General features: G+C 41.9%; 2 protein-coding genes across 6 annotated transcripts in view; both read left to right on the forward strand.

The window, feature by feature from the left end:
* Nucleotides 1-992: 992 nt before the first annotated feature.
* nit1 (nitrilase 1) lies at nt 993-3905 on the forward strand. Of its 2 annotated transcripts, none has more exons than XM_085450979.1 (6): nt 993-1199; nt 1513-1746; nt 1948-2051; nt 2151-2287; nt 2787-2912; nt 3005-3905. In XM_085450979.1, the coding sequence occupies exons 1-6, from the start codon at nt 1111-1113 to the stop codon at nt 3269-3271; spliced, it is 957 nt and encodes a 318-aa protein (XP_085307105.1). In that variant the 5' UTR covers nt 993-1110; the 3' UTR covers nt 3272-3905. The 2 variants fall into 2 exon arrangements, with proteins under 2 accessions (XP_085307105.1, XP_085307106.1); XM_085450980.1 differs by having other exon boundaries at nt 1135-1199; nt 1479-1746.
* Nucleotides 3906-4938: 1033 nt separating this feature from the next.
* Nucleotides 4939-22303, forward strand: part of clcn3 (Cl-/H+ antiporter 3) — a 45835-nt gene continuing 28470 nt past the window's right edge. For 3 of the 4 annotated variants that reach the window (XM_085450981.1, XM_085450985.1, XM_085450986.1), the window contains exons 1-2: nt 4939-5366; nt 21374-21555. In XM_085450981.1, coding sequence (XP_085307107.1) covers nt 21393-21555 — 163 coding nt within the window. In that variant the 5' untranslated portion in view covers nt 4939-5366; nt 21374-21392. Of the gene's footprint in view, nt 5367-5635; nt 5687-21373; nt 21556-22303 lie in introns of those variants that run through there. The other variant, XM_085450982.1, reaches the window with a different exon arrangement.

Here is a 22303-nt window from a genome sequence, read left to right on the forward strand (position 1 = left end):
TGTTCATTTTCAGGCACAACAAATACCTATATTGAACATAAAATGCACAAAACAAAAAACAAAAATTGACTGAAAAAGGAGTGGGACGAAGAAAACTTATTAAATCCCACCCCTATATTTTTGATGTTATATTTTCTATTAAATATATAATATCACATTTGACCACATCTGCCTTTCTTTCAAGTTGACCTGAAAATTTGTTGTTTTTACTGCAAGCACTTGGCAACTTCCTAAAACACCTCTATAGAGCAAAAAGAAAACAAAATGTTTATATATAAAATTACTTGATTTACGTTAAGGCTACGTCCACACGTACCCGGGTATTTTTGAAAACGCAGATTTTTCTATGCGTTTGCACCTTTCGTCCACACGTAAATGGCGTTTTTGGTCACTGAAAACGAAGATTTTTAAAAACTCCGGCCAGGGTGGATATTTTTGAAAACTCCGTTTTTGCATTTACGTGTGGACTAGAAAAACGGAGAAAACGCAGAGGTGTGCGCATTTTTTGATGTCACACTGTGCGCCACATTATTGTTTCGGTGAAATTAATTTCTACAATACTGTTACTGTTAATTCTACTCTCTGCAGTGTTTAAATGCTTACATATACACACAGTTACTGTCCCTCCACACAGACTCGGTTCTGCTTCTATGCCCCAGCTTTGTTTACTTTTTCCCACCGAGGCTTCTAGACTTCTGATTGGCCAACATTTCTGCACGGTTAGGAATATATCGCCACCTGTTGCTTTGGCATGTTCATAGCAGCGTTTTCCTTCATTTCTCCCTTTATGTGTGGACGGGATTATTTTTTAAAACGAAAACGGAAAATCTCCGTTTTCAAAAATACCCGTGTACGTGTGGACGTCAGATAGTGAGCTGCCGTGGTGGAGATTTGCTCTCTCAGGGTGCTTCTTAGCATTCTGTTAGTCACAGGCCAATACGATGACTCTCCACTAGGTGGAGCTGGTGTGCTTTATGTAGGAGCCCACAGGAGAAGAAGAATGAACCTTAACTCTTCCTGTTGAAGAGGACAGAGCAGAACACAGAAGTAAATGTTTATATGATGATACTAAAATCGCCCAATCAGGGAAGGTGACAGTGTCTGGGGCCGATGTTGACGCTCAGGTGCGTTTTGGGATCATCCGCAAAGTTTCTGGTCTCGTTCCCAGCTTTGAGGCACAACACCAGGCTGCAAAACAGGTATGCTGTTGCTGTTGTTGTTGATTATTCTTACAGCCGTGAGCTAGCCTTTGTAACAAAGTGTCATGAATTTGCAAATGTGGGGTTATGTCAGCCAATAAGAGCATAAAAACTTGAAGAGTTGGTTCAAATACTGATTTATTTGTAGGTTTTGTTTTACAGATGTCTACCTGTCCTTGAAAGCCACAGTGAGCTGCAGTCAGTAACTGTATAACAGAGTAGTAAGAGCAGTAGTTAATGATCAGCTGTGGTGGTGGTTGACCTGAAAGTTTTCTCCAGCCTGCAGCTGAAAAACAACCTCTTCTCTGCGCAGCATGTCCGGCTCACTTCGCCCGCTGGCCGCTGTCTGTCAGGTGACAGCCACCCCTGACAAAGAGGCCAACTTCTCTGCCTGCAAACAGCTGGTGGAGGAAGCCAAGCAGCGAGGGGCCAGCATGGTCTTCCTGCCTGAGGGCTTTGACTACATTGGATCCAGCAGAGAGGAGACGCTGGCGCTGTCAGAGAGCCTGGCAGGAGGCACGATCTCAAGATACACTCAGCTGGCCAGGTAAACACACAGCCTTCAGTCTGTTTTATCCAGCGCCAACAATGAAACGCACTGGAGAGATTAACTTCTCACTAACTGCTTAAGTGCAATGTTAGTAAAATCAGCTTGTTAAGGCGAAATGTGCTCTTGGTTTCATAGTGTGCATGAACTGGAGTCAGCTGGAAACGTGTGGATAAGTATTTAAATCGCTGTTTCTTTCAGGAAGTTGGAGTTGTGGTTGTCTCTTGGAGGATTTCATGAGAGGGGACACGACTGGGAGGCTGACCGACGGATCTACAACAGTCACGTCATAATTAACGATAGAGGTGCTTTTCCGCTGTCTGCCCTCCCTCCCTGTCTCTGTTTAAAGCCCTTTAAAATAAATCTAGTTCATTCACGCTGACACGCTGTCGTTTCCTCCACAGGTGACATCGTTTCAGTCTACAGGAAGTCCCACTTGTTCGATGTGGAGCTGCCAGAAAAAGGCGTGTCCCTCAAAGAAAGCGCTTTCACCATTCCTGGACCCTCCCTCGTGGCCCCGGTCCAGACTCCAATCGGAAAGGTGTCACTTTAAGAGATTTTAAACATGCAAATTAATTTTAATTCCTCTTATTAAATTAAACATTTAGTTATTTAGGGGTTCAAATGTAAGCTAAGGGTGCTATAATCATGGGAATCCAGTCAGAATGCAAAAGAAAGCAGTGATTCTGCAGCTGGTTTTATTTTACAGTCCTTACATGTGTGCCAGGTGAGTTCAGTTAAGATAAAAGAAACTCAGAGAGGAAATGAGGGAAAGATGACAACTGAGAAAAAAGGTAAATGAAATAAGAATATTTACTAGTTTTCATGCTGGTTTCACAGAATCTTGAAGTTTCTCTTTACATTTGACGTTAAATATCCACCAAAAGTAAGTCAGGGTTATTTATTCTACAAGGTCTTGTTTGGACTACTTCAAAGATGATGATTTGCAGTGTTTGAAACACCAAAGCACTGATTAAGTGCAGTAACATTAAGGTGGGCACGTGCACTTTGTGTTTCTACTGACCCTGTGCTTAATGCAGGTGGGCTTGGGCATCTGCTACGATCTAAGATTTCCTGAGTTGTCGGTCGCCCTGCAGAGACACGGGGCTGAGATCCTGACATACCCGTCAGCCTTTACTGTAGCCACAGGAGCTGCTCACTGGGAGGTGAGCTGGCTCATTATAGGACAGCTGGATTGCTGTGAGATATAAACCAACAGTGTCCATAAAAATGTCCCTTTAAATGCATTCACACTCAGGTGTTACTACGTGCCCGGGCAATTGAGACCCAGTGCTTCGTCCTGGCAGCGGCACAAGTTGGACGCCACCACGAGAAGCGCTCGTCATACGGACACGCCCTGGCCGTGGACCCCTGGGGCGAGGTGCTGGGTGACTGCGGGGAGGAGAAGCCAGGTTTGGTGCTTGTGGAGGTGGACCTGGGGAAAGTTAGAAGCACAAGGAGGAACATGCCGGTCCAGCAGCACCGCAGAGACGATGCCTTCTACCGCAGCCTGCCTCAAACCTGAGAGGAATGTGGGAGGTGTTTAATGATGGATCTACAAATCAGGATGTCTGTAACAGGCGGCAGAATAAGGTGTCCTTTTTTCACTTCAGACTTCAAGCATTAACAGGAGATCAAAAAAGACATCATTGTGAGCTCAGAATCAACAAACCGAGGTGGTGGAAATTTTTCTTTCCTGTGTGGAAAGAAACCGTCAGTGTTTTTACATCAGTAGTTGACAGAAATTGAGGAAGTTCAAATTAGTTTTCTCTGCTCATGATGGAGAAATCTGAGATGTATTGATTTAAACTCTGAGTCATCAGTGTAGTAGGTCATCTTATTTCCAGTTATTAAAGCTCACTCAGCCTTTTAGCTCTTCCGATAAAGAAAATAATTCTAAAATCATCCCACGAGTCTGTAAGTGACATTACTCCTCCTCATCAATAGGTGGTGCTGTTGGCCAATAAGAGCACAGGAAGGGAGGAAAGCAAAATCTTGCAGTAAGAGAAGATATTGTGAAAGATGTGATGAGAAACAGCGGGGTTAAAACTGAATTGTCTTTCACAGTTAATTTATTAAAATGTGAATTATCTAAAAACACGACACTGTTTGTTTTCTTGTGTTCACTAATAAAAAAAATGAGTCTTTGCTTTTCTTCAGTGATGACTTGTTTCTGTCTGATGGGTCAAAATCCCAGTTCCAGCAAGAAACTTATGCATACAGTTAAACATGTATAACAGCTCTAAATCCATCCATCCAGCCTATCCCAGCTGTCATAGGGCGAGAGGCGGGGTACACCCTGGACAGGTCGCCAGTCTGTTGCAGGGCTAACACACAGGGACAGACAACCATTCACACTCACATTCACTCGCACATTCACACCTAGTGGCAATTTGGATTATCCAATTAACCTATCCCCACAAGCTGCATGTCTTTGGACGGTGGGAGGAAGCCGGAGTACCTGGAGAGAACCCACGCAAACACGGGGAGAACATGCAAACTCCACACAGAAAGACCCCGGCCTGATGGTGGAATTGAACTCAGGACCTTCTTGCTATGCGGCAACAGTGCTAACCACCGTGCCACAGTGCTGCTATTTGGGTAATATTCTTGCCTTATTTATTTTTGTAGGACAAAGTGACCACACAATAAAAACCCGCATGCAACCAGAAACACACACAATCAAATAAAATCAAATATTAACTAAACAAACCTGGATGAACACATTCAAGAGGTGTAAAAAAAACAAAACACCTTTATTCTCAGAAATTTTTGGTTTTGAAAACATGACTAAACCATGAATCCCAACAATCCCGATCTGTCTCTTACCTGGAGTCAAGTGGGTAAGAGACAAAACACAACTTTAAAGTAAAGTTGTGTTTTATTTTAATTTTAGTCAACAAGCTTAATTTAAGGCTTTATTTGTGGATTTAATTGCCACTTTTTCCATTAACTATGTCCGATTATAGTGTGTCCGTCCATCCCAGTGTCATGATTTGCTCTCTTGAAGGCCTCAGGGGAATTCCTTCACATCTGGGACAAAGTTCACTCAGACTGAAAAATGAGCTGGTTAGATTTTTATGGTCAAAGGTCAAGGTCATTGAAACTTCACTTCTTTCCACTGGTCCACTGGCCAGAAATGATGACTGTTTCTGGTGGAAGTAGTTTGGACAACCATGTTTCTGCACACTCCTCGAATTTGGACATTTCACAGTGCACAAGCTTATCCATTGCATTGCATAACTAAAAACTGATTGAAATGGTTGAATTTTGTGATTAGTCGAACAACACACGTCTGTGCAGCAGCGCCTTCGGTCGTCTCTGTCTGTTCGGTTGCAGTGTGGGATGAATAATTGATCAGCTGGCTGCTTCCAGGCTGTTGTGCTATCACAGAGACGGTGGGTGGGAGCCGCTGTCCGCCGATGTCCGCCGCTGCTGCTGCTGGAATATGATGGGAACAGGAAGTGAACGTCACTGACACAGGAATGGGACTGAAAAAAGGAAAACACCACCAGGATGAGGAGAATGTCAAGCTCCTCGGCGTAGGAAACTAAACCCCGGCTTCAGCTCAGGAAAAGGATGAACTGCTGCGTCCGAGCTGGATTTGAGGCATCAGGAAGGTACGTTTGCTGTCATTTGCGGGTGCTGAGGTGAAGGTTAGCCAGCTGTGTGCTGGAGAACAGAGATGTGTGTTTCATCCTCCGAAGCTCTCCGTCCATCCACCCGTCCTCCTGTAGCTGTCAGATTCAGTGAACTTGGCTTCATTTCTCATCCTCGGCGCTGTCGAACAGGTGCTAGCGGGTTTGCTAGCTAGCTGTGGATACTAGCCTGGCTCCGCGTCGATGCCCCTTCAGTGGAAATTTACTGTTAGCCTGGCTGCACGTTTCACTGTGTTTTGCAAACAGTTTGCTGGAGTCAGGCCCTCGGGTTGCAGCTCAGGGTGAGTCTAGCTGGGGCTGTTGTCTTGTTGTTGTTGGTTTTTTTTCTGGACCTGTTTACCCTGTAATGCAGATGTAATAGTAGTGCACGCGCGGCTAACTGCCGAGCTCGTGTGGGTGCGAGAAAGGACTGTCGGTGCGATTCTGTTTCTGCCATGCTGGCTCTGACAGGGTTGTTTTTCTTCATTGGAGCCGAGGAAGCATCAGTGCGTCTGTACCTGTGCAGCTCTGGAGCTGAAAGCTGACTTTTCCTTACTTAATCTCATGTATAGGAGCATTTTTAAGCTATAACTCGCTTACTAACTAACTGTCAGGGACTTTAAAAAAGTTGGTCTGCAGGTCAAGCGCTGCATCTTTACAGTGGTGTTGTTTTCTTTTCGTGCACCAGATAATTCAGCATGATGTTATTAATTTTACTCTGAGGTGTTTTCTACAAAGTGGAAAATACATTTGAAAACTGATGAGTATTTTTTTTTCAGGCATAATGTCCCCAAATCACTGAAAGTAGTAGCTTTCGAAAAGTGAACGTTTTCAGGCTTTCTGTGAAGGGAAACTGATTTTTGTTTTTTGGTATCATTGATCATTTGAAGTTGACCTATTATGCTGTCATATGCATGAAGTCCTAATTGTGGTCGCTGTTATTTATCACAACCATACAGGTCAGAATTACAATACACTCATCATGTGCAGAAATGTTATGGTGATTTTAAACTGTTCTTTTTCCAGGCTGGAATGATTATACAGCAATGAGTTTAAAAACAGATCTTGGTGCACAAGTTGGAATTTACTCTTGATTTTCTCTAATCCATTCAAAATTACATATATATGTAAAAGCTGAAATATATACATACATTCCCACTAGTATTTGGCTAAATGTCCCTAAGCAAGTCACATCTCGATGCTTTTTGTAGTCATCAACAAGCTTCTGAATATTGGCTACTCTTCTTGGCAGAAGGTGTGGAGTCCATTTAAATTGGTTGGTTTGCTAGCATGGTCTCTGCTGTTAGGCGCAGTCCACAAATTTTCAATAGGGTTGAGGTCAGGACTTTGGGGAGGCCATTCCAGAAGCTTAATGTTAGCCTGATCGATCCAAAACCACATCTGAAGTGTGTTTGGGATCATCGTCAGTTTGGACACCCAAATGTGTCCAAGTTTTATCTGTCTTGCTGCTGATTTGAGGTAAAGTTGAAGAATTTGGAGGAAGTTCTCCTTTATTATTATTCCTCCACTTTGTGTAATGTATCAGTACCACTGGCAGCAAAACAGCTCCTGAGCATGATGCTACCACAACTCCCTTTAATGCTGACGAAGAGAAACGACCAGTTTTAGTTGATCATGATCACTAACAACAAGTTATTAAACCTTGGCCAAGTCAAGATAAAAATGTTGAAAAACACTACTTATTAATAGTTAAGTGAGTGTATATATACTTTTGACTGTGTGTATTAGAGAAAATTCTAAATAAATTTAAAATTATTCAAAAACAAGAATTGGATGCATAAGTTTCTTGTTCTTTCTTGTTTTTTGAAAGAAATTAAAGATGTATGGTGGCAGCCCGGCGTTTAGCACTGTTGCCTCACAGCAAGAAGGTCCCGAGTTCAATTCCACCATTGGGTCAGTGTCTTTCTGTGTGGAGTTTGCATGTTCTCTCTGTGTCTGCGTGGGTTCTCTCCAGGCAAGCCGTCTTTCTCCCACAGTCCAAAGACATGCAGTTAGTGGGGTTAGGTTAATTGGTGATTCTAAATTGCCCATAGGTGTGAATGTGAATGGTTGTCTGTCTCTATGTGTTAGCCCTGTGACAGACTGGCAACCTGTCCTGGGTGTACCCTGCCTTATAGGAGAGCTGGGATAGGCGACTCTGATAAGGCTATGTGGAAGAGGATGGATGGATTAAACATGCATGTACAGTGGGGCAAAAAAGTATTTAGTCAGCCACCGATTGTGCAAGTTCCCCCACTTAAAATGATGACAGAGGTCAGTAATTTGCACCAGAGGTACACTTCAACTGTGAGAGACAGAATGTGAAAAAAAAATCCATGAATTCACATGGTAGGATTTGTAAAGAATTTATTCGTAAATCAGGGTGGAAAATAAGTATTTGGTCACCTCAAACAAGGAAAATCTCTGGCTCTCACAGACCTGTAACGTCTTCTGTAAGAAGCTTTTCTGTCCCCCACTCGTTACCTGTATGAATGGCACCTGTTTGAACTCATCGTCTGTATAAAAGACACCTGTCCACAGCCTCAAACAGTCAGACTCCAAACTCCGCCATGGCCAAGACCAAAGAGCTTTCGAAGGACACCAGGAAAAGTATTGTAGACCTGCACCAGACTGGGAAGAGTGAATCTACAATAGGCAAGCAGCTTGGTGTGAAAAAATCAACTGTGGGAGCAATCATCAGAAAATGGAAGACATACAAGACCACTGATAATCTCCCTCGATCTGGGGCTCCACGCAAGATCTCATCCCGTGGGGTCAAAATGATCATGAGAACGGTGGGCAAAGATCCCAGAACCACACGGGGGGACCTGGTGAATGACCTGCAGAGAGCTGGGACCAAAGTAACAAAGGTCACCATCAGTAACACACTACAACGGCAGGGAATCAAATCCCACAGTGCCAGACGTGTTCTGCTGCTGAAGCCAGTGCATGTCCAGGCCCGTCTGAAGTTTGCCAGAGAGCACATGGATGATACAGCAGAGGATTGGGAGAATGTCATGTGGTCAGATGAAACCAAAGTAGAACTTTTTGGTATAAACTCAACTCGTCGTGTTTGGAGGAAGAAGAATACTGAGTTGCATCCCAAGAACACCATACCTACTGTGAAGCATGGGGGTGGAAACATCATGCTATGGGGCTGTTTTTCTGCCAAGGGGACAGGACGACTGATCCGTGTTAAGGACAGAATGAATGGGGCCATGTATCGTGAGATTTTGAGCCAAAACCTCCTTCCATCAGTGAGAACTTTGAAGATGAAACGAGGCTGGGTCTTCCAACATGACAATGATCCAAAACACACCGCCCGGGCAACAAAGGAGTGGCTCCGTAAGAAGCATTTGAAAGTCCTGGAGTGGCCTAGCCAGTCTCCAGACCTCAACCCCATAGAAAATCTGTGGCGGGAGTTGAAAGTTCGTGTTGCTCGGCGACAGCCCCAAAACATCACTGCTCTCGAGAAGATCTGCATGGAGGAATGGGCCAAAATACCAGCTACTGTGTGTGCAAACCTGGTAAAGACCTATAGTAAACGTTTGACCTCTGTTATTGCCAACAAAGGTTATGTTACAAAGTATTGAGTTGTATTTTTGTTATTGACCAAATACTTATTTTCCACCCTAATTTACGAATAAATTCTTTACAAATCCTACCATGTGGATTCATGGATTTTTTTCCACATTCTGTCTCTCACAGTTGAAGTGTACCTCTGGTGCAAATTACTGACCTCTGTCATCATTTTAGGTGGGGGAACTTGCACAATCGGTGGCTGACTAAATACTTTTTTGCCCCACTGTAGATGTATCCTGTACAACCATTTCACACTGGAGAAAGGCTGGAGCCTGTCCCAGCTACCATAGGGCAAAAGGCGGGGTACACCCTGGGCAGGTCGACAGTTTTAGTTGATAATGATCACTGCTCACATTCACACCTATGGGCAATTTAGATGCACCAGTTAACCTAACCCCACTAACTGCGTGTCTTTGGACTGTAGGAGAAAGCCGGAGTACCCAGGGAGAGAACCCACGCAGACACAAACTCCACACAGAAAGGTCCCAGCTTGATGGTGTATGAGTAAAAAAAAGTTTGGTAGAAAAATATTTTTAAGTGGATCTAATATTGAATTTTTCAAATACTAAAAATGTTCCTCATCAGGAACATCTAGTTATGAAATCCACCGATTGCATGGTTGATAAATCATGCAGTTTTTGGTTGTGTTTAACTTCCTGAACTGTAACGAATGATCATCACAAATGACCTAATAATCATTTTTTTAAACTGTTTTTAAGCAACTTTCAACACTTCAAAAGACTGAATTCAAAATAAATATAAAGACAAAAACAGTGAGTCCCCACTTTTACAAAGCTGGAATTACAATATGTACTAATCAGTAATAATACTTTTAGATTTCTTTTAAGTCAACTAAACATTTCTCCTGTAAAAATCATGTCAAACACATGATGTGAAATGTGGGATGCTGCAGACACACAGATATTCTGTGTGATTAGTGATGAGCCTGATCATGATCAACATTCATATTAATATTCACTTTTATTCTATTCACGTAGCTCTGACACTAACTTGTTGACAAAGTGACCTTGACATTGAAAAAATTCTTAATATTATGCATAACCTCATGGTGATGTTCCCTTACTCTTGTATATCCATCTGTGCTTAAAAACCCGGTGTGTGTGTGTGTGTGTGTGTGTGTGTGTGTGTGTGTGTGTGTGTGTGTAATTTCTGATTAGCCGGTAGTCCCGTCACAGCACAATCAGCATCTGTGGCGCTTTCACTTTTTCCACCCTGGCAGACACAGACAGGTCAGACCAAAGGCGCTGCAATGCTCTTTATCTGATTTGCTCTCTGCTGGGTTAATCAGCACTCACAGCAGCTCGTTCAACTGTTTCTCTCCCTCCTATCCACTTATGACCTGGTCTGTAAGCTTTGCTCCTTGCTATGTTGTAGGTCAGATTACACACACTGCCTGAGACTGGTTGAACATTTACAAATCCTGCTAAGTCTCAGTTTTGTCTTCTTCCTTACAAGAAAAATACAGCCTGTGTCTTTAGTGAGACTTGTTTTCATTGTTATTGACAGTAATAGAATTAGTATTAGTGCTTTTGACTGCTGAGTATATACTTTTCTGTCAAGTTACTTCCGTGTGTGTGTGTGTGTGTGTGTGTGTGTGTGTATTCAGCAACCAAAATACAATCGCTTTCAAAGTGAGGCCTGCGGTTTATACACAATTGATGACAATTAATTTAGTTTTTTTAGGTAAAGATTTACTGATACTTCAGTGAACTTATAAATAAAAGCTGTCTGTAGTTGGAGTGCAGTCCCTCAAGCTGCCGACCTTTTACTGGTAGTGTCCTCCACACTACATTAACTCTCCTGCTAGCTACCAATACGCCACTGCTGACGTGCTGTGTAGTAAACAACATGCAGTTCAGTTCCATTCAGGTTTATTTATGTAGCACCACTTCACAATAATGTGTATGTGCATACAGAACTTATTTTGACTCTGTACATTTGACAAATTTAGCTATTTATTGGTAATTTTAATATGTTTGTCTGGAACAGGTCGCTCTTGCAAATGACACATTGGATCTCAATACGACAACTTGTATAAATAAAGGTTAAATAAATAAATACAACTTTGAATTCCTCTGTGGTCCTTGTGCTATCAGCACCTGTATTAATCTGTTGTTATTGAATCACATATTTGTTCTTTGTGATACAAAACTCGCTTTGGAGAAATGCATATTCTGCTCCCACCGTTTGAGAAACTGGGACTCGATCAAAACTGAGTTTTAGAGGCAGTCTAGCTATTATTCATGCTTTTATTTCCTCTCAATTAGATTACTGCTGTGGCCTTTTAACAGTTATCAGTCAGAACACCACTTAATAGATTTCAATTTGTTCAAAATGGAGCAGCAAGAATTCCTGCAAGAGCAAAGACAAGTGAACATAGTAGACCAGTTTAAGGACTCTGCACCGGCTGCCAGTTTGTTTTAGAAGTATGTTTAACTCTACTGTTAAAGCCTTTCATTGTCCCAGTATTGGCTCTGCAGTCACCTCCTGACTGTTCTGCACCGCCTCTTTAATACAAAACACAACTGAGTGTTTGCTGCTAGCCAGGCAGGCAGAAGAGCCTGAACTTCACAACTATCTTCTTTTTCGTTACTGTTTTTTATTTTTTAACAATTGTTTGTTTTATAACGTCTAACTTTTACATTTTTAGGTTATTGTTAGTTTATCCTTGTCTGCTGAGTCACACTGCAAATACTCTCAATGCTGTGCTTCAGTCTTCACTGGTCTGTTTGAAAATGTAGATTTTAAATAGATATGCAGATTATGTCTATAGCTCACTATAAGATAAATAACTTTATTATTATTAATCATACTTTTATAATCATCTGCCAAACACATTGTCCACTTCGTATAGTTTTCCAAGTACAGATTTAATGTTATAAACTAGGTACATGTAGTTTGAACCGTTGTGCCTTTAAGCTAAACCCAGTCACACAGACCTAGAGACGGGTTGGTGACTATCTGGCAACCACCGGTCTCTAGGGAAAAGTGAGTATTCCCCAGCTGACACGTTCACCATCAAAGTAAAGATGTGCCTTCCTGCAGCAAACATGTTTCCATAGGTGCAGCTTTTACTCTGAAGGTAAATATTTTGCAGTTTGTGTTGCATCTTTCTCAGGTTCTCAACCGCTTGTAGAGCAACTATTGAGCGTTTGCAGACAAGTCTGAGTCCTCACTGCAGGCAACCCAGGCCACCTGCCACTGACCAACAAATGTGCCTGGGCCTTTAGTAGTCTTCACAGACACTGCTATCAACTTTTAGCAACACTAGCCAACTGGGGAGAGAATACACTTTGCTTTTTGGGGGGGCTTTTTCCACTTGTAGCTGGTGGTTGCCAGATAGTCTATAGCCCTGTTTGACTACGGCCTATCTGATCAAATATATTATCACTGATAGTAGTAGTGTTATTATAAGTATTACCCTTATTACATTTTACTTTGACTGCTCGTTAAATAATTATAAAGCATTTTGGAAACGATCATTTCTATTGGGTGTAAGTTTGGTGCTGAAGTGGCAGAAAAATGATGATATAAGTTGATTAAATGATACTCGTCTGTTTCAGTAAACTAATAACTGCTTACATTTATTATATGTGCATGTTTGGCTGTATATGCGTGTGTTATTTTCTCAAATTGACTTCCCTGCATGACTTCACACCTTCAGCCATCAGTGTCAGTGACACAGTCAGAGCAGTTGGCTGCTTGTTGCTGAAGTGCTGTTAATTATGATGAGTGAAAGCCCCGTGCTGTGCTGGGCTGCTCTACATCGGATGTTCACGATCCATATATCGACCGCCCGCTGCCTATGATGGATACGCATGTCAAGTCCTCTCTGTGAAGGAGGTACGAGCCCAGCCGTTAGAGGGAGGGTAAAAAGCTGAGTCACATCTCAGCAACAGTCGCCTGGGCAACACCTCCATAGTGACCGGCTGAAGAAAGATAAGGTCCCTCGCTGCTCAACTAGTTGTATAACATCAGCAGACCCTGCAGCATTTTGTTGCTGCGCTGCTGATTATGCCGCACTTATCAGCTTACCCTCAAACAGCGAGCTGCAATCTGAGTTGCTCGGTTGCAGCTCCTAAATAATCAACACCCTCCGGTCTCCCTGGTGTAATTATTGTTTTGATTTCTGTTGCAGAGAAAGAGGGGAAACTTGAACAAGTACACTGCAGACTGTCATAATTATAGCTATCACATGGCACTAGCAGAGCTGAGTAAAAGAAAATACGATGGTTAGAAGTGAAGCTGTCCATCATTAAGAGACGCAGCAGTGTGGTTCATCTCATACGTGCATTTTATTGTCTTAGCTTGCGATGCTTCGTGAGTCAGCACCCCTGCTGTGCGCTTTATTTAAATGCCAGAATTGGCAGAGTATGGATCCAAGATCTTGGCAGTTTTTATGTAACTGGAGGTCAAACAGCGAAGAGAAAACAATCTCTGCCTCAGGGTTGTTTCTGCAAATAGGCTGAATTGAATTTCCTGACCGTACTGATTTGATAAAGCTCAAAGGGAAATCCCGTCTCACAGTGAATGAGTGTGATTGTTGGCTCGGGGAAAGTTTGTCTTTTCTTTTTTCCTCACATTGTGGAGTTGGTTCCAGTGAGGATTACTGCTCTGTAGCTGCACCGTTGGCCTTTGCAGAAGGCTGTCGTGTGCTGTCATAACAAGTGTCAGCGTTTGCTTGTTGGAGGTGAGAGATTTTCACTACAGAACAGCGTCTGAAGGGAGGGGTCCAGTTATGGGAAACATGTTTGTGTGATTCCTGCGGGTGGGTAAGAACGGGATATTTAATGACTTAGCATTTTTATTTGCAAACTGTGCGGGATAGATGATGATAAATTGTGTATTAGTGCACAATTATTAATTGTGATGAGTAATAATTGAAAATTGCAGATCTGTTGCCGTCTGCTGTACATATGGAGAAAATGACATTAAAGAAATTCACATAGATGCCTCCACAAATCGTGAGGTAGGTGCTGCCAGATAGTGATTCAACTGCCAAATGCCATAGGCAGAAACCCTGAAACCAGAAACCTCACCCTGCACCAATCTGTCTGAGAATGATTGAAGTCAATCTGAGGCGGACCACGATCGTTGGAAACAGGTTGCCATGTGTCGCATGTTCCACCTCTGGGTGACCAGTTGATCATCACAGGCTACGTCCACACGTTTCTCTTGTTTTCTCTCCGTTTTGGCCCCCGTCCACACTGAGAAACGCAGCGTTTTGAAAACGCTCTCGAAAACGCATTCATTTCAAAACGGAGCTGCCCCGTCGTAGTGTGGACACTCGAAAACGCAGCCTTTCTAAAATGATGACGCATTTTAGTCATGTGATGCAGTCATTTGACCAATTAAACAAAGATAGCGGAGGGCATACAGCAGTTGTTTTGATTGCTCTCAATTTTGACAGATGAATATCAGTTTGTACATGCTCCAGATAGCTTTTCTTCAAATTCTTTAATTCTCACTCGCTTGTGCGCATGCGCAGGACTGAAACGTAAGCGTTTTGGGCCGTTTCAATGTGGACGCACAACTCTGTGAAAACCACTGAAAACGCTAGTGTGGGCGCAGAGCGTTTTCAGACGAAAACACGGTTTTCAGATCTATCCGGGCTAGTGTGGACTTAGCCTCAGTTACATCGAAGCAGTTGCCAAATGTGACAAAAAAATTCAATGCAACCACCGCTGCAGGGTGTGGAGAAGTACCTCATATGGGGCTGTTGAATGAAGGCTAGCAAGACAGGAGAGAGTTGTCACAAAACCAGGTTACTCATGTTTGCAGAGGATTGTATTTGATCTATATTTATTCTTTCAAAAAGCCGTTGTGTGTGTCTTTCTGTGAACCACACAATTCACTTCATTGTTAACACAGCCTCAAAACATGCTGTGACCACCAGCTGTGACTCACACACAGACTTTCAGCAGTGCAGTGTGCAGAGGTTAAGATGGGCTTAATTTTTGGGGCGAATTTAAGGACGATGCCACTTAATTGTGACAGGCCCAGTGTGACTCTGGCCTGCACTGGAAAGCTGGATCTCCCGCTATTCCCTTTTCCCTGTCTACTTTTATACTATTATATTCAATCTGGATCCAATGACAGAATCTGTATCACTGATGGACATATGGTTATTTTAAAAGTCAGTCTAGAGTTCCACAGTGAGTTCCAGTATCCCAATACTTAATGAAGAAAAAAATACTTCCTTATAATCCTGAAAAAGCAACAGAGCGGGGGAAAACCCTCAAACTTTATGTCAGATATAATCTGACAAGGAGAAGATAGATGAACAATAGCAGTGCCTTCCCCGCTGTTTTTATCTTAAAACAGAGTTTTGTGCACCTTGAAGTCTAAATTTAACTGGTTTCAGGAAGTAATATGAAGAAAAGCACTGTGTGGAGAAACACCCGTCAGGAAATGAACGACTTTAGCGTGAAGCAACGTAGGAACTACAGGGCTGACTAAGCATGTTTTACTTCTGGCCATAATTCAGTCAGTGTTATCCAAGCAGGAAAAAACACACACACACACAGAAATCAGCAGTGGTCAGGTTTCAGCTCTACGCTACTTTTCTGTAGGAAGTTTAGCTCCTGTGGAATATAAATATAGAGAGCTAATGTCTGTTTTAAGCCCAAATCTCCTTTCACAAGTGTGTTGGATAAATATAGAGCCACCTGTGCATCCTTGATTAATAAAGACCCTCCATTATTCAGCACCAGGCTGCTGATATTCCATCTTTCCCCATTACAGCGTGGCTCATCATGTTTCGGGGTACATATTTCTATTAATAGCCGAAGGTCACCTTTAATCTTCAGGACCCGCTGCACTGTCATCGTGTGTGGGGCCTGCTGAGGATCACTTTTGGTTTGGTCCTGAGTCACGTTTGTGGTTACGTATTGAGTTGTAATTTCCAACTTTTCCACAAGGGGGCGAGATGTAAGAGCAGGTGGCATGCAGTGGCATTGAACAGGCTCTGTAATTTTTCCCCCAGCAGGAATATTATCATAATCGTGCTCTCATTGTGGAGAGGATACCCATGTGTCATTTTAATCCCTCAGTCTATAAATAACCTTCCCTTGGCTGCGCTGCGAGTGGAAGGGCCTTCGGTTTGGTGCATCATCTTTGCCAAATAAATCACCAAATCACTTTTATTGTCACGTCACATGTGCAGGTACACTGGTACAGTACATGCGAGTGAAATTCTTGTGTGCGAGCTTCACAAGCAACAGAGTTGTGCAAAAATACAATAACATAAAACAAGAAAAATATAAGACTGGCTAAATCTGAGAGTAATAAATATATGTGCAAAATAAGAGTGTAGCTGTTGCTTGGGGGAGCTCGTGACGAGGCTGCCATACTCGGCGCCATCTTGGTGTATCAAATACTTAAGATTTAAAATTTTTAGTGTTGTCTGAAGAAAACAAGTAGGCTAAGAAACAAAAATAAAGAAATGTCTCTTATTCATATGCCAAACACCATTGAAAAATTGGGCATACAAAACAAAATAAAGCTTTTACACTGTTGGGGGAAAACTCTGTAAAAGACCCAGGAGAAATAAAGACACAATGAGACAAAGTTACTTTCTTTATCAAACGTGTACACGGGTGAGCTGCTAAGAACAACTCACACCATGCACAGTGGCTTGGTAATTTTTATAGGCACAGAGCACAGAGACAGTGAGAACAGGATAACAAATAATAAACAGATAAAATAAAACAACTCCATATATGGTGCTAGTCTCGTCAGCAGAGAGCTAGGGAAGATAAAACAATCTAAAACAATATGTCCCAGAAACAAGATGTGTTTGCTGGGAAAGTCTAAAAAGATAATTCTAAACTAATCTAACCATAGGGAGAGGGCAGACAAAAGGCATCTTTGTACATTTAAAAGAAGGTAAAGAAACATAGAAACATTTTTCCTGTAACATTCCCTCCTGTTTTAACTTATTTTAAATGTATACAACAATTGTCTGTGAAGGTTATTTATTAAGTATCTTAAGCAATTTTTTAATTTTCAAAATGTCAGCATAGCAGAAATGGAAGTCATTTGGTCTAAAGAATAAAACAAAATAAAATAATAAGAAGAAAAAGAAAAAGAAAATCATAGTAAATGAAATAACAAGTGGAATAAACAAGAAAAAATAATAAAACTAAACTACAAAAAATAAATAAATAAAAGGATGAAAACTAAAATGAAAACTTTGTATTTAAAAATGATGAAAACCTAATAAGTAAAAAAAAAACAAAAAAAAAAACATAAACGTGTCAGGACACAAAAGAAAAAGAAAAATGCTGCCATCCGAACAAGGCAGAAGTCTGCATATGTTGGCTTTTAATAGCATGCAGCTTGTAACATGGTAGACTAATGTGCCTGTGTTAATTCAGCTTTATATTATTGTGTGAAGTTGCACTGGGTTGGGAGTGGTTTTGTGTGTGTCACATTTTTGGTGAGCCAATGGCTGGAATGAGGTTGGACTAATTAGAGGCAGGTGTACTTGATTGCACTGATACACTGGTCTACTTATAGCCCACACTACAACCACTGCTGTTTTGTTTTGTCTCTCTGTGCAGGTATGTAATGTGATGAAATCAGATATGTTTGGGATGGATGGGTTTTGCCCTATGAATTTTATATTAAGTGTGTCGTTTTGTCTCTCTGTGCAGGCCAGGGCCTATTATATGCCACAGCCTAAAGGCAGCAGAGTTGCAGAGGCTTGAGTGACCACTGACTATATGCTTGCAGGGTGGTGGGTCTCCAAGGACAACTTCTAACCCTGTTAAAGGCAACATGTGGGGTGCAACTTGGCTGTGTGGCATAGCTGGCTCTGGCCTTGGGACTGTGTGTTTTTATACAATTCTTAAGTGGGACACTGGACTGTTTTATCTTTTATCTCTTGATATATTTTTTGTCAATAAATTATCTTTTAGAATTTTATTGACTGACATCTTTTTGCCCACGACTGAGACGGTTGGTCAGACCTAGAGTCTTTCTTTGGGTGTGTTACAGCAGCTTCTGCTCTAAAAGAAACAAATAAATAAAAAGAAAAGAAAATGTGTAACATGCTCATCAGCTTAGCAGTGTCTACATATTTAATTCAGCTTCTCAATCCTGTAGTTGTAGCTGTTGTCTACAGGGTTTTGCTTATTGGTTGTTATTATAGGTGTGCTCTATATCTCAGCAATGTGTCATTCTAGGATGATAGGTTTCAAGCTGGTCAAGTGCCTCTATGCACTTCATTAGTTTAGTTATTCTCCGTATTGTCTTCATCTCACATGTCATTACACTGAGTTTCAGCAAACCTTAAGCTTGATGCAGACTACTGCTTAACAATTATCCACCTCACATCATAACCGACTAAGGTGCCTCTTCATATTAATATTATGTCATTGTTAATATTATCCTCTTTGTCTTATAGAACAGCAATAGCATATTATAATATTTTATCAGTGTGTACCACTATACTACTACTGAGCCAATTTGATAGTTAGGATCATCTTATTCAGTAAACAGATAATTTTGAATTCATCCAATCTGCGGTCACATTTGTTCTCTCTGTTGCATGGCGGACCAGGCAGTTCTATTATAATATATTATTTATATTTTATTTTGTATCCATCAAGGGCTTCAGATGACCTGCAGAATCATCCTTTTCCCAGGGTGGAGACAGTTACCTTTTCACACACTGTCCTTGGCTGAACAGTGACACAGCCTTAATATACCTTATTTATGTTATTAAAATATTTTCGTGTGAATTATTTGCTTTATATTCATTTTATACATTGTGGGCATGGTCATCATGCCAACTGTGTTTCATTGTTAATATCACTTTACAGGTTGTTATCCTTGCTATTATTAATTTCAAATACTCTAAAGATAATTTCTACTGTAATTTTCCCTTTGTTTATCTTTATTTCGTACTTTTTATATTTATATCTACTCAGTGGGGTCTGTTTTCAACCCTTTTGAACTACTACAAAACTACTTTGATCTCTAGTTTTCACCTAATAAGGGATTATTATGTTCTTCCTGATATGGGTGTTGCTGCAGATGCGGCTGCAGGAGTGAGTGATGGTTTACTAAAAGGATTGTGGGAACTGCACAGTGTCTCGTCTTCTGGTTTTACTAAACTGGCAGTTGGATTCTGTTCTTCTGACTGTTTATATTTTGTTTTCTTAAATCTCTCAGTTTACAGACACTGTTTTTGTCCGGCGTCTGGACTTTTCTTTTCTCACCACTGCTCGTCAGCAGGAGTGAGTTTTAATTTCACTTGCTTGATTACCCATCTTATTTATGTATTTACTTATTTTTGTTTAAGTAATTTATACACGATACAGCTGCTATGACCTTCGCTGGTATTAGAGACAAGAGTGGTTGCTCACACGCCCTTCTACTTTCGGACTATTTCCAAAAGCGGTGTGAACTTTACGAGACGGAACTCGACCGTTCTCTCAACTCACCAGCACGTCAGTGAACAGCAGTAAAAGAAAAACACAGTAGGAGCAGCTCAGTCTCTTATTGGACCGTGAAAATTCAGCTTGCTCCATTAATTAAAACAATACACACACACATTCACAGCTTCGATGCGCGCGCGACCGGAACCCTTATGATAAGGGGAGCTCCCAGAGCTACTTACTCCCTAGACCCAGTCTAGACCCAGCTGGGGGAGCTACCCAGAGCTCCAAAGCTACCAGTCGACGAGCTTTCAAAGCTTCCAGTCGACGAGCTTTCAAAGCTTCCAGTCAACGAGCTCCCAGAGCTACCAGTCGACGAGCTACTTCCGCTATTTTAAATTCCCTGAATTCAAAATGCGCTTTTACGCAAGATTGTGTCAGTGTGTCTGTATCTACCTGGTCAGTGTCGCCGGGTCTGGTCCACCTCGATCGGGCCCCACCACCGTGGGTCGCTTTCTAAGAACGTTGGCCAAGACTCGAATTTAACGCTCTTGGTCTTTTATCACACACCTAGTATGTGAGCTGTCGACAGGCGAGCAACGTGGACTGGTCACGGAGATGGGACACGATGGAGGCGCTCCGGCTCGAAGGACCAAGAAATGTTGGGGGAAAACTCTGTAAAAGACCCAGGAGAAATAAAGACACAATGAGACAAAGTTACTTTCTTTATCAAACGTGTACACGGGTGAGCTGCTAAGAACAACTCACACCATGCACAGTGGCTTGGTAATTTTTATAGGCACAGAGCACAGAGACAGTGAGAACAGGATAACAAATAATAAACAGATAAAATAAAACAACTCCATATATGGCGCTAGTCTCGTCAGCAGAGAGCTAGGGAAGATAAAACAATCTAAAACAATATGTCCCAGAAACAAGATGTGTTTGCTGGGAAAGTCTAAAAAGATAATTCCAAACTAATCTAACCATAGGCAAAGGGCAGACAAAAGGCATCTTTGTACATTTAAAAGAAGGTAAAGAAACATAGAAACATTTTTCCTGTAACATACACAAAAAGGGAAAAAAGACTTTAGACGAGCGTTAAGAATAAGTAATAATATAGGGTTGTTAGGTTTTGGGGGGGGGTTTGTGGTTAAATGACCCATTTAAGTCTGAAAAATAACCCCAACACTGGGATTTATTGATGGACTGATCTCTTCAGTTAGAGGCTGGAGGTTTCTTCTGCTCACTGCGCCTCAGGTCTGATTTGTTGCTGTGCCACGTCATTGCCATGAAGGGTTCACTTTGGGTCTGATCATCATCTTCATCATCGTGCGTTTTTCTCTTCTCATTACCCGCTGTCAGCCTGCATTCATCTTTCAGCTGAATGGATGTCTCATCCCTCTCGTCTGCAGAAAGAAATTAATGGCTGCAGATGGTTTATCATATCAAAGCTACGCTCTGCAAAACGCCAACAGATTAAATGGTGTAATATCTTTATTATGCTGTGTATTTATTGGATCTTGTTATCTCTTTTTTATATTATTCAGTTAGTACAGATGGAGATACAAAGCATGTGTGATGCATGAAAAAGAGAGAGGGTAAAATTTTCTGTTTGGGGTGGGATAAAGTGTACTTGCAGACCCATGATGTGTGTGGATGTGTGACAGCGTAGGATCATGTGAATAAGTCTGCATTCACACTGGACTAGAGACCAGTCTGCAACCATTTGGCATCCACTGGTCATGAAGTAATGATGGGTATTCTTCGACCAGTTGCGAGCCCCAGTCACACAGGTCTACAGACCATTCGGTGAATGTATCAACCATCAAAGCGTTGCTGTATTTGATTCTGATGTGTTTGTTTTGCCCGTCTATCGTTGCTATTTACCTGCTAACATACCACCCTGCTCACCTGTGCCCATCATAGACTCACTTCACCATGTAGACTCTAATCAAGCACAATATGTATAACTCCACCACTCCCCTCCTTATCACCCAGGGTCCCGGCGCGTTGCTAAATGGAGTCGGAGCAGCTGTACCACAGAGGTTACTGCAGGAACAGCTACAACAGCATCGCCAGCGCCAGCAGCGACGAGGAGCTGCTGGATGGAGCCGGCGTCATCATGGACTTCCACACCACCGAGGACGACAACCTGCTGGATGGGGACGCTGCCTCCCCAGGTAGGGAGTACGGGAAATTCTTTTCCAGCGCTTTGATTGGTCAGAATCTGGACATCTTGAGCTTCCCTTCACGAATCCCCCGACCCTCCTTTCCTTGAACTCTCAGTGAGCTTCCCCATCGTTGCCATCTTACGGCTCTCTGTTGGTCTCTGGTTGTGAGTCATCGCACTGCTGACGCTTGTGTGCGCTTCTGTCTTGTGCCACCGCCACCCTCATCTTCATCATCATCAACTGTTCTCTATGTCAAACCCTGGAAAAACTTTCTCTTAAACCATCCACCCAGCATCATTGTCCTGCTTCCATTTTCACCATTGAAGACAAAGAACTTTAACTTATCTTATCTCGTATTCACTTTCTAGATTTTCTTTAAGAACCATTAACTTCTTCCTGTTTTCACCCATGAAAATTTCTGGAGCTGTATTACCAAATATGATAGTTTTCATCAATTAAATGTAACAGAAGTAACAAACATGTAAAACAGACATGGTACTTAACTGATTATCAATATCGTCCAATTAAAACTGAGTTAATTAGCTGTTTTGTAATCATATGTAAGGCAGTTTCAGCAGCTCCATGTAGTTTTTTTTCTTCCTTTGTTCATTTGTTGCTGTCTCTGCATACCACCTTATTTATAATTGTTGCTCTGTTGCGTGGTTTTATAGTTTGTCCTCTTCTAGCATCCTGTTTATTTTGCCGTGCTGTTTCCCTTGATCAGTTTGACCTTATCACCTCTTTAATGTTCTTGCTT

Source organism: Copadichromis virginalis, linkage group LG3 (assembly GCF_057382275.1).
Source record: "Copadichromis virginalis isolate Kocher_CV1m ecotype Utaka linkage group LG3, C_Virginalis_male_GT1.1, whole genome shotgun sequence".
Lineage (NCBI taxonomy): Eukaryota > Metazoa > Chordata > Actinopteri > Cichliformes > Cichlidae > Copadichromis > Copadichromis virginalis.

Bases quoted from the DNA above. Each gene is read 5' to 3' on its own strand.
- nit1 (XM_085450979.1), top strand. From the start codon at position 1,111: ATGTTGACGCTCAGGTGCGTTTTGGGATCATCCGCAAAGTTTCTGGTC. The intron at 1,200-1,512 runs GTATGCTGTTGC...TTCTCTGCGCAG, and splicing joins AACACCAGGCTGCAAAACAG to CATGTCCGGCTCACTTCGCC. The intron at 2,288-2,786 runs GTGTCACTTTAA...TGCTTAATGCAG, and splicing joins TCCAGACTCCAATCGGAAAG to GTGGGCTTGGGCATCTGCTA.